Below are 14981 nucleotides of genomic sequence, written 5' to 3'. Positions count from 1 at the left end.
TGGAACAAACCAAATGCCCATCAACAGAGGAGTGGATCAACAAAATGTGGTATATACATATGATGGAATATTATGCAGCAGTAAGACAAAATGACATGCTGAAGTATATGACAAGATGGATGAGCCTTGAGGACATAATGCTGAGCGAAATTAGTCAGACACAAAAGGACAGAAACTGTATGATTCCACTTTTATGACCAGCAGAAAGGTATAATCAGAGACTTATAATACAGAATACCGGGAACTTAAAGATATGTAGTAGCTAGAGATGGGTGAACCATTAGCAAATGAGGTTGAACTTCAATGTAAGGGAATAGATAGGAGCAAAGGTGATTCTCTAGTGGATGTAGAAGTAATATTACCATATTGAAAATGAACAAATTGAAAGGGGTTGTAGAGACTCTATGTGTCCCACTGACTCACACTAGAAATATGAATGAGTTCTTACAGGAATTACTTCAATGATTCTTGTATAAAGAGTATTTAATCCAGGGTACGGGGGAAAACTGCTATTGCATGCTATAAGCTATGTTCAAAAGGAAACCATCAGCACTACCACAGCAACAGCAGAGGTAAATAATCGGGGGAGGGACAAGAGTTAAGAGGAGGTTTAGATCTTCTAATTTGGTGAGGATGCGTTTATTGGTTTTCTGTCTCTTGGGAACAATGAAATTATCTAAAGTTGAGAATGTTGATGGACTGTGGACTTTGGGCCCTCTACATGATGCCTGATGAATGCAGGTGGCTGAAGGATGCATTGACAGAGAAGTAGACTGGTGAATGATGGTGTATACTTATGAATGAAGGCTGTGCTGCTACAAAAAGGAACAATGTCGTGAGGTATGCAATGATGTTAAGGAGCATGTGGGACATTTGGTGAGACAAAATAAGCCAGAAACAAAAAAACAACAATGGTATGGTCACCTTTAGAAAATGCTTATAAGAAAACAGGGGTCTAGATTGTTAGAGTAGACAGATTAAGTCTAGAGTGGTGATTATTATTTCTGGATTTTGAGAAGCTGTTTTATATATATAACCTGATATTTAGAGATAAGAATGAAGCCGAATAGGTTGGGGTTAACGTAATTCAGAAGATAGGGGTAAGGAAGATAGTGTCTATATTTTAGAACCACACATACTCTTTGAGACCAATGGAAGAAAGGTTTATTTGATCTGGAATTGAAATTTTCTACAGTGCATAATCTAATAAGATCTATCTGTATAGCTCATTTGAACAACTGAAACACAGGGAGTACAGAATGAGAAAGAAGTCCTTTGATCCAGTATAGATCATTGTAATGCCTGGAAACATCCTAGAGTATATTAACCAGAGAGTCAAAAAGTATTGGCAAAGTCCCCTGAGGGAGGGGAGAAAGACTATGGAACTATTAAACTTTACCATCAGGGAATCCCCAGATACTCTGTCAAATTTTAGAGACACCCAAATCACAGGCCATGCCCTCGATCATGAGGCTTACTCTTGTGAAGTTTATGTAGGTAGCATATAAGCTTAGACTACCTATAGGCATGCCTAAGAGTTACTTCTAGAGGACCTCTGTTGTTGCTCAGATGTGGCCTCAGTCTCTCTATTCCCAACTCTGCAAGTAAAATCATTGCCCTCCCGCCTACATGGGACATGACACCCAGGGGTGAAAGTCTCCCTGGTGATGTGGGAGAGGACTTCCAGATTCAGACCTGGCACCACAGGATCAACAATTACATCCTAACCAAATAGGGGAAAAGAAGTGTAATTAATAAAGTATCAGTGGCAGAGAGAGTTCAAATAGAGTAAAGAGGCCACTCTGGAGATCGCTCTTACGCAAGCTTCAGGTAGACCTTGCCTCCTATCATAACCTGCCAACCCCCAACCAGGACCATTCCAGCCAATTCTAAAGAACACCAGGGGCAATTCATAAGATTCCACAGGGTTCCAGGTACTAGAGTAACTAGCTAGAAACCTACAACCTCCAGATGGGTCCCTGGTCCAGGTAAGTCCTGAAACCTAGCCCAGCCTCTCCAGAACATCAGATAGTTTGATCTCCCTACACCACATTAATGACAGACCCTTCCAATATCAAAAATTTAGAATTGCCACATCCCAAACAACCCCAATGAGTAGTATGGAAAGATCAAAAGTGATGATGAAATTATACATAGAAGATAGGACATAACAAATGAATATGAATGTTGAATCATTAAATTGGTATCTCGTTTAGTCTCCAGTATTTTAGAGCAGCTAGAAGTAAAAACCCAAAATTGTGAAATTGTAACCCATGTCAAAGTCTGAAATATGTTCTACAACTAATTGTGGTGCTGTGCTTGGAAATTTATAGCTTTTTTGGATGTATGTTATTGGTCACAAAAAAAGAAGGAAAAAGTAGTCGACTGTGTTGATAAAAAAGTATTTAAGCCCTCTAGCCTCCTACATTCTGGAGCAGTTAGAAGGAAAAATATGAGAGGATCATATGGTAGGTAGCCCATGACAAACCCTGGGATCTAGCCTGTAACCACTTTTTTGAAGAGTGCTTTGAAAACTATTGCTTTTTTATTTCTTTGCTTGTATATACATTATATTGTACAATAAAAAAATTTTTTTTAAAAGTAAATGGATCACACCAATCCAAGGTATTAATAATAGGGAAGTATATGGGAATGTTGTATCTTATTCACATTTAGTAAAACCCCAAATTATCCAATAAAAATAACTGATTAAACAAACAAACAAACAAACAAAAAAGCCAGAAGTCAACAGAACCCAGAGGAGAAAGGAGAAGAGGCTGCCATATGCATTGCCATTTGAGGCAAATGCCAAGGATGAAGAATCGCTGGCAGCCAGCCCCAAATGCCACAGACTTTAGGGAGAAAGCATCTCTTTGCTGACACTGCAGTTTTGGACTTTCCCCAGCCTCAAAACTCTGAGCCAATAAATTCCCATTGTTTAGGCCAACCCTCTGTACGATGTTTGTTTTAGCAGTTGAGAAACTAAGACAATGTTTTAGCTTCCGCATCACTGCCAAGAGGGCTTGTTCATTTCTTTGTACACTGCATGGTATTCCACTAGGCCATGGTATTTCACTAGACAAACGGACCAGACTAACCCCCCACTGGTGGATATTTGGGTTGTTTCCAGTCTTTTGTCATTTCATACACCACGAACGACCTCCTATTTTCAGCATCTCTCCTGTATGAGGTGTAGTTCTAGGGTAAAGCTAATGCCACATTTATTTTCCACACGAGAGGGCCTGTTTTCCCAAACTCTTGCTAAGAGAAAGCATTACCAAACTTCTGGATGTACGCCAATGTGAAAGATGAAAATGGCATCAAGGTGTAGTTTCAATTTGCATTTCTCTTATTTTTGTAAGGCTGAGTATCTTTCATAAGCTTAAAGTAATCTGGTCTTTCTTTCTTGCGAATTAATTGTTTATATCTTTTGTCCATTTCTCTACTGGGCTACTGATATTTTTGTTGTTGTTGATTTCTAGATTTTGAAACATATTCGTAAACAATTCCCCCATTCCAAGATTTCAAATGACATTTCCCAGGTTTTCATTTGGTGCTTAAATAGTTTCACTTTTTACACTTACATTTCTTTATATCATAAATTGTATCCAATGACATTTCTGTCTAAAATCTTCAGTGACTTCCTATTGCACTCAGGATAAAATGCAACTCCTGTCTAGATCCCCAAATCCCTGACTAGCATAGCCACTCTCGCCCCATATTACCCCTGGGGTCCTAGGAGCTTCTTCAGCTCTTTGAATGCACCAAGCCCTTTTGCCTCAGTGCCTTTGTGTGGGCTGTCCCGTTTTCCCAAAAAGCACTTCCTCTACCTCTGGGATGGCTCCTTCTTAGCCCTGTGATCCAGTGCAAAATGCCTTCTCCTCAGAGCTGTTCCTGACCCCCTTTCTAGCAAAGGCCACTTCTGTACCATCAAGTTCTCTCTCAGCACCCTATCTTCTTCACGTCACTTATCCCAACATGTCACATGGCTCACTCCTTCCTGCCCTGGTTAACTGCCCATCCCCCATCTCTGAGCCTCATAAAGGCTTGTCTCTCTGGCCTCCTACCACCATGGCGATTCCCCAAACCTGCCCACTTCACCCAAAAACCAAGCCCAGAGCCCTCTGTTCCACCCAACAGACGTCACCCACATAATGCTCCTGCCTGTGTCAGAGTGAGCCTACAGCTGCCACTGGGTGCCTAGGCGGGGAGTACCCTGTGTCGGGTCCTTCTTCACAGGCCTTCTCCTGGAGGCCACTCCTCACCTTTCCAAGTTCCCAGGCTCCCAACCCCCCCACCCCCCCACCCCCCGCTTTACTGAGCTGGATAGTCTGGGTCCTTGTTATAGCTCAGCAGCTCTGCTACAGATGGGTAGAGTGGGGTCACTGAGCAGGAACAAGAGGCCCATTTAACTGCCATCTACATGTAGGTAAACTCAAGCCCAGGAAGGTCCTGCCAACAAGCCAGGGTCCTCCAGCTGGTGACCCCTGGAAGACAGATTCTGTGCCATGAGGCCTTCCCTAGTTGCTGAGCAACATCAAGACTGCGGCGGCTGGCAATGCCAATAAGGATAACAAAACCTGGGGCCCGTGGTGCTGGCAGGCATCCCCCAGCACAGGGCCAGGCCGGGGCACTCCCCTCCTTTCACTGGCCAACTGCGGCCAATAGAAATATCCTGTGAGCTACATATGTCACCTTAAATTTTCTAGTAGCCATATTAACAAAAGTAAGAAGAAACAGGGGAATCTAGTTTTAATGTAGTTTATTTAATGTAAATATTCAAATACTATCATTTCAACATGTAATCAATAGAAAATAGTATTTAATGAGCTATTTGTCATTCTTCTTTGGGACCTGTATTTTATCCTTACATCACGTATTGATTCGGACACGCCACATCGCACGTGCTGGGTAGGACCCACAACGAGGGGCTGCCTTTGGGACAGCGCAGCTGCAGCCCCACCCCGGCCGCGACCCCCACCCCCACCCCCCGGGCTGCAGCGCTCCCAGCTCGCCTTCCGGCCGGGGTCCCGCCTAACCCGGCGGTCGCCCCCCGAGGCCCACTCACCTGGCCACCGCCTCCACCGAGCCGGCGATAGGCACGCCGCCGTCCGCGCCGCTGTCGTACAGCACGCCCGAGATGTCGAGCAGCACCCCGCGCACGCCCGCCAGCCGCTCGCCCCACGCGGCCATCGCGCCCGCAGCCCGCCTCGGACGCGCCGGGACAGGCGTCGGGAAAGCGCGGCGGCGCTCGGCGCGCGGGGGCGCCTGGGAAATGGAGTCCCCCCGGCCCGGGCTCCCGCGCCCCCGGCAAAGTGTTGTAAAAGCACAGCCTTCCCCCGGAAGGCAGCCGACAGAGGCGGGAAAAGCAGAACGCACTGACCTGGGAAACAACCTTCAAAATCAAAGCAAGGCAAATTGAGGTAACCGGGAGGCAATTACCTGTAAAAGGAACAAAAACTGAAGAGAGCCCGCGGTGCAAGCGCTGGGGACCTCATCGTGTGGCGAGAGTGTGACAGCCCCAAAGCGGTGGAAGTACTCGAACCCTTTGACCGGACAGTCGCGCGCCTGGGAAGCGCTGCTAAGGAAACTCCTTCATAGACAATGCCTGCAGTATAAGCGGTAATGCCGAAAAAAGAGCTGGAAGAAAAGTCAATGTTCAAGAAAGTATAGCATGGCTACTGAATGAAATAGGATGCCATCAAGAGTGAAGACTAAGTAAGAACCTGGGAAATGCTCATTCTCTAAGCCTATGAAAATGTAGAATGCAAAATTGTCTTGGCCAACAGCCCTGCAAAGATGGGGAGCAATAGGGACAGAGCTGGGAAGAAAATGAAGCTCTTACAGCGTGTTAGACCAGTGAGATTTTGGATAAATTTTTAAATTCCATTTAATAATATATTATTTTTGCAATGAATAGAAAAGGGGTGGAGCTTTTTAAACTGTCACTCTCAACCTTTCAAGTATTTAAATTGAGATTTGAGAAAAATGTGACTTCTGGTCTAACTTAGCTTTACGGTCTCAAAAGAAGAGGACCATGTTGTGTGGATCACTTCTTTTCAGGCTCTTGAGTCACCAGTAAGATAAGAATATATCAGAATGTTAGAACTTAAAACCCAGTTATAAGAGTGTGCGACTGTGGCTCAGTGGCAGAATTCTTACCTGCCATGCCACAGACCCGAGTTCAATTCCTGGTGCCTGCCAATGTGAAAAAAAAAAAGTACACACAAAATAATGAACCCAGTTATAATGAATTTTGTATCTCGTGGATAAGATTACTAAGGGAGTAGTTTACTCTGTTGATTATATAAGAGGAATATAGAATGTAGTTCTTGCTCTTGGGGTTTTACAATCTGGTCTGCGGAGAAAAGAGTGTTGTACCTTACATATTGGTCATGCTTCTTTCTTCCAGACAAGAAAAAACACTCCTGCTCTTCAGATTGTTCACACGGGGCTTTCAGGAACTTACAGATTTCCAAGGTGGGCAGAGGAAGCAAGCTTGGGTTCTGTGCAGCTAGGAGAAATGCCAGATGCACTATTCCCTTGGAACCACTGTCTCCACTACTTGGCTCCTAAGATGGCAGGGACCTCGTAGTACAGCCGTCAACACAGCTGCCCAGAAGAACCAAGCATGCCCACCACTGTACCCTCAGAAGATTCCTCCACATGTGCCCACCACTCCACTTTCACCTTGTCTCGCTTTATCAAACCTCGTCCAGACTGTGAGGGAGACTGGGAAATGTCGTTTTTAGCTTTCCAGACTCTGTGGCATAAGAGCTGAGTAAGACAGTCTGTAGAATCAGCCCCAAACATGAGCCACACTTGGATAGTGAGCCTTTCCTCTGTGAAGTGGGCTCCAGGGATGCCAGAAAGTCTAAGATGTGATCTTTGTCTTTGAGGAGCCAAAACAGGGCAGAGAACAGAGTATGCACCTTCTAGATTGGAGACGGTGCACACTCTAGATTGGAAGGTGCCAATGAGTGACAGAGACATAAATGCTGTAGGAGCACAGCTAAGAGGACGGGTATAGGCTGTGGTTTTTGAGTAGAGGTGCAGCCTGTGATGGCCTTTGAAAGATGGCTGTGTGTTGGTTTTATGCCAAAGAGGAGGAGGAGAAAGGGCACTTCTGCTGGCAGTGGTGAGCCTGCACATAGTTCTCCCTCTTCCACTAGCTCCATGTGTGACCTTGGGCAAGTCACTTCCCATCTCTAGGGCTGTGGTAGACAGATTCATGGCCCCCAAAGATGTCTACACCCTAATCCCCGGAACCTGTGACTATGTTACCTTAAATGGCAAAAAAGGACTCTGCAGATATGATTGTGTTTGGCTCTTGAGATGGGCAGATTATCCTGGCTTATCCAGGTGGGCCCCTTACAGTCACAGTGTCCTTAAAAGAAAAGAGGGAGGCAGGAGAGGCAGAGAACAAGATAGGATGACAGAAGAGAAGCCAGAGAGAGAGATTTGAAGATGCTACTCTGCTGGCCATGAAGATGGAGAAAAGAACCCCTGGCCAAGGAATGTGGGCAACCTCTAAATCTGGAAAAGGCAAGGAAAGGGATTCTCTTGTAGAGCCTCCCTACAAGAAGGAATTTGCAGCCCTACTGATACCTTGATTTTAGGACTTCTGACATGTCTTATTTTAAGCTACAAATGTGTGGTAATCTGTTTCAGCAGCAATTAATACAGAGACTCAGCCCTCTCACCTGAAAAGTGAGTTGTTGGTCCAAGGTGGCAAGGCTCTATGAGTGAGCCACTGATGGGCTGGGACCTGAGCCAAAAATCCAAGACTTTCTTTGGATCTTATGAGTGAAGGGCAGGATATCAATTAGAGTTGCATTTGGCGGCATGAAACGGTGGTCATGCAAGCAAAAAGGGGTCACTTTCTCTCCTCTATGGAAAGCCAAGAGGAAGGTATCCTGGGCAGGTACAGCAGCCCTGGGACCATCCAGACCAAGTTACTTCTGGTTTTCTGCGCCATCTGTTCACCCTCATGCTTGTAAGATGCAAGCTGCACCCCCATGACACCACATCTGCTTTCAGACAGGAAAATGGGGAAGGAAAAGGGCAAAAGGCACGTGACAACTGAGTTTTGCCCCTTACACAGGGAAAACCAGTTTTTCTAGAATCCTTATTTATATCTCTGGGCCAGAGTGAGTCATGTGGCCAACACTAGCTGTGAAGGAGACTTAAAAATGGAGGCTTTTAGCTGGGCAGGTGCCACTCTGAACAAAATCTGGGTTCTTTGTTAAAAAAAAAAAAAAAAAGATGGGGGGAGAACGAGGAGGTAAAGTCAGGCAATGCCATAGACTTCCATTTTTAAGTGTGACCAATGTCTACTTCCTAATAACCCTCTAACTTATGGAGGTCAGTTAAAACATGGAAACTGTCATATCAAGTGAGTGCATCTTCAGAGCTTCTGGAGGACTCCAGATCATCTAGGAATCTACTAGGAAATGTTGGGGCTCAGAGCTGCTGATTGGCAGACCCAGTAGTTGGGGTTTCAGAACCATCTGGTAGGAGCCCTTGAGTATCAGTGTGTACCCAGTGTTGCCTTGAGTTTGTCTTCTTTGCTGTTATTCTTGCTTTTTAATGATGAATTCCTAAAAGTTAGTTTTAGTTTCTTTTTTTTTTTTTTTTTCAGGCAAAGTTTTATTTCAGGGAGAAATAGAGCCACCTGGGCAGTGTTTCCATAGAGAGTGGGGAAAGCCAAATCAATAGGCTGAGCCCTCAATCATGGGGTTTTGCCCCTATGAAACTTATCCCTGCAAAGGATAGGCTAAGCCTACTTAAAATTAGAAGAGTCACCCCCAGAGAACCTCTTTTGTTGCTCACATGTGGCCTATCTCTCTCTCAACCAACATGGCAAGAAAAGTCACTGCCCTCTGCCTCTCTTTGTTGGACATGACTCCCAGGGATGTAAACCTCCCTGGCAATGTGGGACAGAAATCCTGGAATGAGCTGGGACTCAGAATCAAGGGACTGAGAAAACCTTTTCAACCGAAAGGGGGAAGAGAGAAATGAGACAAAATAAAGTGTCAGTGGCTGAGAGATTTCATAGTCAAGAGGTTAACCTGGAGGTTATTCTTACGCATTACAGAGATATCCTCTTTTTAGTTTATGGTATAATTAGAGTGGCTAGAGGGAAGTACCTGAAACTTTTGGAGATGTATTCCAATAGCCATTTTCTTGAAGGTGATTGTATGATGATATAGCTTTTGCAGTGTGACTGTGTGATTGTGAATACCTTGTGTTTGATCCTCCTTTTATCTACGGTATGGATAGATGAGTAAAAAATAGGGATAAAAATAAATAATAGGGGGAACAAAGGTTAAAATAAATTGGGTAGATTGAAATACTAGTGGTCAGTGCAAGGGAAGGGCAAGGGGTACAGCATGTATGAATTTTTTTTTTCTTTCTTTTGCTGAACAGTTGCAAATGTTCAAAAAAATGATCATGATGATGAATACACAACTATGTGATGATATTGTGAGCCATTGATTGCACACCAAGTATGGAATGTTCATATGTTAAGAATGTTCATGTTTGTATGTTGTTATGTTTTAAGAAATAATAATAATAATAAATTTTTTAAAAAAGAATATGTTTGTTGTTTACAATAAAAATATCTTAAAAAAGAGAGTGAGAGAAACAGCTGCCCTAGGGTGGCAGGGGGATAGGGTTTTTATGGTTTGCGGGTAGGAGTTGGGGAAAGGAGTTAGGTGGGTTTTCATTGATGGGTTTTTGGGAGTTGACAGCCTCCCATTGGTGAAGTTTAAAATTTTACTGTCGGAGGGTGGAGGTTGAGTAAGGGGAAGTTATCTCAAGAGGGCAACTGCTGGAGAGTGAAGGAGATGTGTGCTGGCATGGATTGAGGTGGGAGAGGCGTTCTTAAACATGCTAAGGGCAGGTCACATCATGGCGCAAGGGGTCCTGTCCTCCAGGCGAACATTCCAGTCTTTTTGGCAATGGGGGAATGGGGCGATGGTCCATTTTCTATAATTGCTTCTGGATGAAATGGGACACAGTCATCCTAAGGGGAAAAATTTGGGGGGTGACTGGAAGTGCAGTGGGACAGGAGAAAAAGTTGTTTCTATTCCTTCTCATACTGGGAGACATCATTCACATATTCTTGAGTTATTGACTAAACAACTTGGTGTACAAACTGGGAGAGGCGCTGTAGAGAAAAGGGCCAAAGAGAAGAACTAAAAACAATATTAGTGATGGTGTTACAGGGGATACAGGAAATGATTTTAGCGGTGAAGTGAAATAGGAGAGAAATGAACATAGCCATGATTCGTTCCCATAATTAGCATCCCAGGCTTTTAAAAAGATTTCTATGTTTTTTGTTCTTTTTTACTTTTAAGATTTTCTTCTACCAGCCCAGTTTTATTAATGTAGAAACACAGGTAGTTTCTTTTTAAGCTGTTTGATTAATATTACAGCGTACAGCCTGCTTATTTTCATGAACATGCTTTGGGCCTGTTATGTTTCCAAAAACAAAACTACAAACCATGTCTCAATTTCAGCTTAAATATGAATCCATCCAATATTCTATTGCTATTGTAAGTGTATGTATAATGCTCCCAGATTTGCTTGCATTAGCCAGATCCTGTTGGGTTGCCAGTAACAGAAACCCAGTTGCAAATGGCTTCAGTTTTAAAGGTATTTATTGGCTCGCATAACCACATAGTCCTGCAGTTGGTACCTGTGAGCATGGCTGGTTTTAAGGTTCAGCTGATGTCATCTGAGCTCTCTGTCTCTTCATTCCCTGCCTCTGCTCTCCTCTGTGAGTTGATTTGTTTTCTCTCGCTGTACCTGGGCTTTGTCCCAGCCACTGGGAGAAAGACCTGCAGCAGTACTGGGCTAAAAGAGCCTCAAGTGGGCCACATTGTGAAGTGCTTCTTCTTCACTTATAGTTCTAGGAAGAAGAACTATAAATCAGGTCAGTGCCTGCCCTGTGTTCAGAGGGCCGTGGCACTATAAGGACTCAGCCTGACCCATGTGCCCCTTCCAGGGCACATGTACATGGTCCCACGATGACCACATGGAAGTGGGGAAGAGAAGCCCTCCAGCAAAAAACAGGGCACTGTAACCAAAAGAAGAGGGAAGAGACAGTTTGCAGGCAAAAGTAGCACATGCCCATTAGCCACAGGATCCTACGTTCTTATCATCGAAGTTTTCCTTCCCAAATAGGGCCGTGCGGGCCAAGGGCCTTCTGTCCCTTAGGAATGGGCCATAGTCAGAAAAAAAAAAGAGAGAGAGAGAAAGCCATTAGTCTAGAAGTGCTTTTCAAATTTTGTGTTCTTTAGACTCACCTGGCGCGCTTCTAGAAACCCAGGTTAGGATTTAGGCAGTCTGGAATGGGCCTGAGAATTTGCATTTCTGAGTCTCCCAGGTGATGGGCTGCTGGTCAGGTTTTGAGGAGCTCTGATCCGGTCCAGGGCCTCCTCGACTTTGAAGTGCACGGGGATTACCTGGGGGCCAGTGCAGAGTCTGATTCAGTAGATTTAGGGTGATCCTTTGAGAGTCTGCATTTCTAGGAAGCTCCGAACTGGGCACGATCTTCTGGTCTACAGACCACACTTTGAGTCACAAGGGTCTAGATTCTAGATTCTAGAATGAGCCCGATGCCCCTGGCACCTCTAGTATTCTATGATCCTTTGATTTCCCCTACCCCTCTAGGCTATAAATGATGCTATTCATTTACTTCTTCCCTTTTTTCCTACCACTGCTTGGTGTGGTCTTCTAGCCGGCAGTGAGGTTTCCTAGCCGGGCAGTGAGGTGTCAGTCTTAGGCTGTCTGCTCAGTTTCTTTTGAGCTACCTAGGCAGAGGTTTGATGGGAGAAGACCCTGCAAGTCTTCTTTCCCGAATCTCCATTTCTTTGGCTTATTGGGCCATGGAGACTCTTGTCGCCTATTTGTACAGAGAGTGGGGAGTTAGAAGCTTTAAATAAATATGTGGAATTTTTCAAGATCTGGCATTGGCACACTCATGTGACATCCTTGTTACTGAAGAAACCATTTGCAAAGGTGTGGGCAGAAGAAAGGGAAAGCAACAAGGAACAGGGAAGGACTCTTGAGGCTATTAGCAGAAGAACTTTTACCACTCCTAGGCCTGAGAAGTTCTTACTGTAACCCAACATCTGTGGCTATAGGGGAGCTGGGGCCTTCAGTGCAGAAATACAGCCATGGATAACCTGCGGTCAGCAGAAAGGGAATGATAATTCTCTCTCCTCCTGTTCTTTTGTCTCCTGTGGTGCTTCTCTTTGGCTGAACTTGGAAGGTAGAGGGCAGGGAGCCCATGGATGCAAGTTAGCCTCAGTGGTACAGAGCAAGGTAGAGAAAGATGGAGAACATCTGGAGAAGCAAATAGAATGTCCAGTGTAGCAGTCTCTTTAAACCATTAGGCTTTCCATGGGGACTGTTTTGGTTTGGTAAAGCTTTGGAATGCAACATACCAGAAATTGACCAACTTTTAAAAAGAATTTATGTTAGGCCTAAGAATCACCCCCAGAGAACCTCTTTTGTTGTTCACATGTGGCCTATCTCTCTCTCAACCAACATGGCAAGAAAACTCACTGCCCTTCCCCTCTCTACGTGGGACATGACTCCCAGGGGTGTAAACCTCCCTAGCAACGTGGGACAGAAATCCTAGAATAAGCTGGGATTCAGCATCGAGGGATTGAGAAAAACTTCTCAACTGAAAGGGGAAAGAGAGAAATGAGACAAAGTAAAGTGCCAGTGGCTAAGAGATTCCAAACAGAGTCAAGAGGTTATCCTGGAGGTTATTCTTACTCATCATACAGATATCCCTTTTTTAGTTTAAGGTGTATTAGAGAGGCTACAGGGAAGTACCTGAAACTGTAGAGCTGTGTTCCAGTAGCCATGTTCCTTGAAGACGAATGTGTAATGATATAGCTTTCATGTTCTAGTTTGCTAGCTGCTGGAATGCAATATACCAGAAACGAATGACTTTTAAAAAGGGAAGTTTAATAAGTTGCTAGTTTACAGTTCTAAGGCTGAGAAAATGTCCCAATTACAACAAGTCTATAGAAATGTCCAATCTAAGGCATCCAGGGAAAGATACCTTGGTTCAAGAAGGCCAATGAAGTTCAGGGTTTCTCTCTCAAGTGGAAAGATACATGGTGAACACTGTCAGGGTTCCTCTCTCATCTGGAAGAGCACATGGTGAACACGGCATCATCTGCTAGCTTCTTCTGGCTTCCTGTTTCATGAAGCTCCCCAGGAGACATTTTCCTTCTTCATCATCAAAGGTCGCTGGCTGGTGGACTCTGCTTCTTGTGGCTATGTTGTTCTGCTCTGCTCTCTCTGAATCTTCTTCATTCTCCAAAATGTTTCCTCTTTTATAGGACTCCAGAAACTTATCAAGACCCACCCAAATGGGTGGAGACATGTCATCACCTAATCCAGCTTAACAACCACTCTTGACTAAATCATATCTCCAGGGAGATGATCTGATTATAGTTTCAAACATACAGTCTTCAATAGGGATTATTCTGCCTTTATGAAATGGGATTTAGATTAAAACCGGGCTTTTCTAGAGGACATACATCCATTCAAACCAGCATAGGTGGATCACATCTCCATGGAATAAAATAAAAAATAATAAATAAATAAATAATAAATAATAAATAAAATTAAAAATAATAAATAAAAAATAAAATAAGATAAATAATAAATAAATAAGAATAAAAAATATCCCACCCAACAATATTGAATTAAGGATTAAAGAACACGGTTTTACTGGGGGTACGCAGCATTTCAAACAGGCACAATGATCATCTAATTAAGTGCATACATTCCAGTGATCTATTGTTGCATTACAAACCACTGCAAAACTTAGTTGCTTCAATTAGAGAAATGCAAATCAAAACCACAATGAGATGTCATCTCACACCCACCAGAATGGCCATTATCAACAAAACAGAAAATGACAAGTACTGGAGAGGATGTGGAGAAAGAGGCACACTTATTCACTGTTGGTGGGAATGTCAAATGGTGCAACCACTGTGGAAGGCAGTTTGGCGGTTCCTCAAAAAGCTGCATATAGAATTGTCATATGACCCAGCAATACCATTGCTAGATACCTATTCAGAGGACATAAGGGCAAAGACACAAACGGACATTTGCACACCAATGTTTATAGCAGCATTATTCACATTTGTAAAGAGATGGAAACAGCCAAAATGTCCGTCAACAGACTAGTGGCTAAACAAACTGCGGTATATACATATGATGGAATATTATGCAGTTTTAAGACAGAATAAACTTATGAAGTATGTAATAACATGGATGGACCTTGAGAACATTATGCTGAGTGAGATTAGCCAAAAACTAAAGGACAAATACTGTATGGTCTCACTGATATGAACTGACATTACTGAATAAACTTGGAATATTTCATTGGTAACAGAGACCATCAGGAGATAGAAATAGGGTAAGATATTGGGTAATTGGAGCTGAAGGGATACAGACTGTGCAACAGGACTGGATACAAAAACTCAGAAATGGACAGCACAATACTACCTAACTGTAATACAATTATGTTAAAACACTGAATGAAGCTGCATGTGTGAATGATAGAGGGAGGGGGGCTGGGGACATAAATGAAATCAGAAAGAAAGATAGATGTTAAAGATTGAGATGGTATAATCTAGGAATGCCTAAAGTGTATAATAATAGTGAAATGTACAAATTTTAAAAATGTTTTTGCATGAGGAAGAACAAAGGAATGTCATTATTGCAGGATGCTGAAAATAGATGGTAATTAATATTTTAAAATGTCACCTTATGTGTGAGACTAAAGCAAAACATGTTTATTTGTTACAAAATTTTTATTTTGACTAGTGCATTTCCTAATATAACTTATGTAGATAGTTTGATTGAAAGCCATAAGTACTTGGAATCTCAGGTAGGACATGAGATTTTGTTGGTTTGTCCAGAGTGATGTCCCGATGAAT

At 43.3% G+C, this 14981-nt stretch overlaps 1 protein-coding gene across 3 annotated transcripts in view; it reads right to left on the bottom strand.

Annotated features, from left to right (window-relative positions):
* The window catches only part of LHPP (phospholysine phosphohistidine inorganic pyrophosphate phosphatase), a 143764-nt gene extending 138557 nt beyond the window's left edge, over positions 1 to 5207 (bottom strand). For all 3 annotated transcript variants that reach the window (XM_077126342.1, XM_077126343.1, XM_077126344.1), the window contains exon 1: positions 5069 to 5207. In XM_077126342.1, coding sequence (XP_076982457.1) covers positions 5069 to 5193 — 125 coding nt within the window. In that variant the 5' untranslated portion in view covers positions 5194 to 5207. The remainder of the gene's footprint in view (positions 1 to 5068) is intronic.
* Positions 5208 to 14981: the final 9774 nt, after the last annotated feature.

The sequence above is a fragment of the Tamandua tetradactyla genome, chromosome 13 (genome assembly GCF_023851605.1).
Source record: "Tamandua tetradactyla isolate mTamTet1 chromosome 13, mTamTet1.pri, whole genome shotgun sequence".
Lineage (NCBI taxonomy): Eukaryota > Metazoa > Chordata > Mammalia > Pilosa > Myrmecophagidae > Tamandua > Tamandua tetradactyla.
Note: the sequence above shows the minus strand (reverse complement) of the source record. Positions and strands in the feature narration are given on the sequence as shown.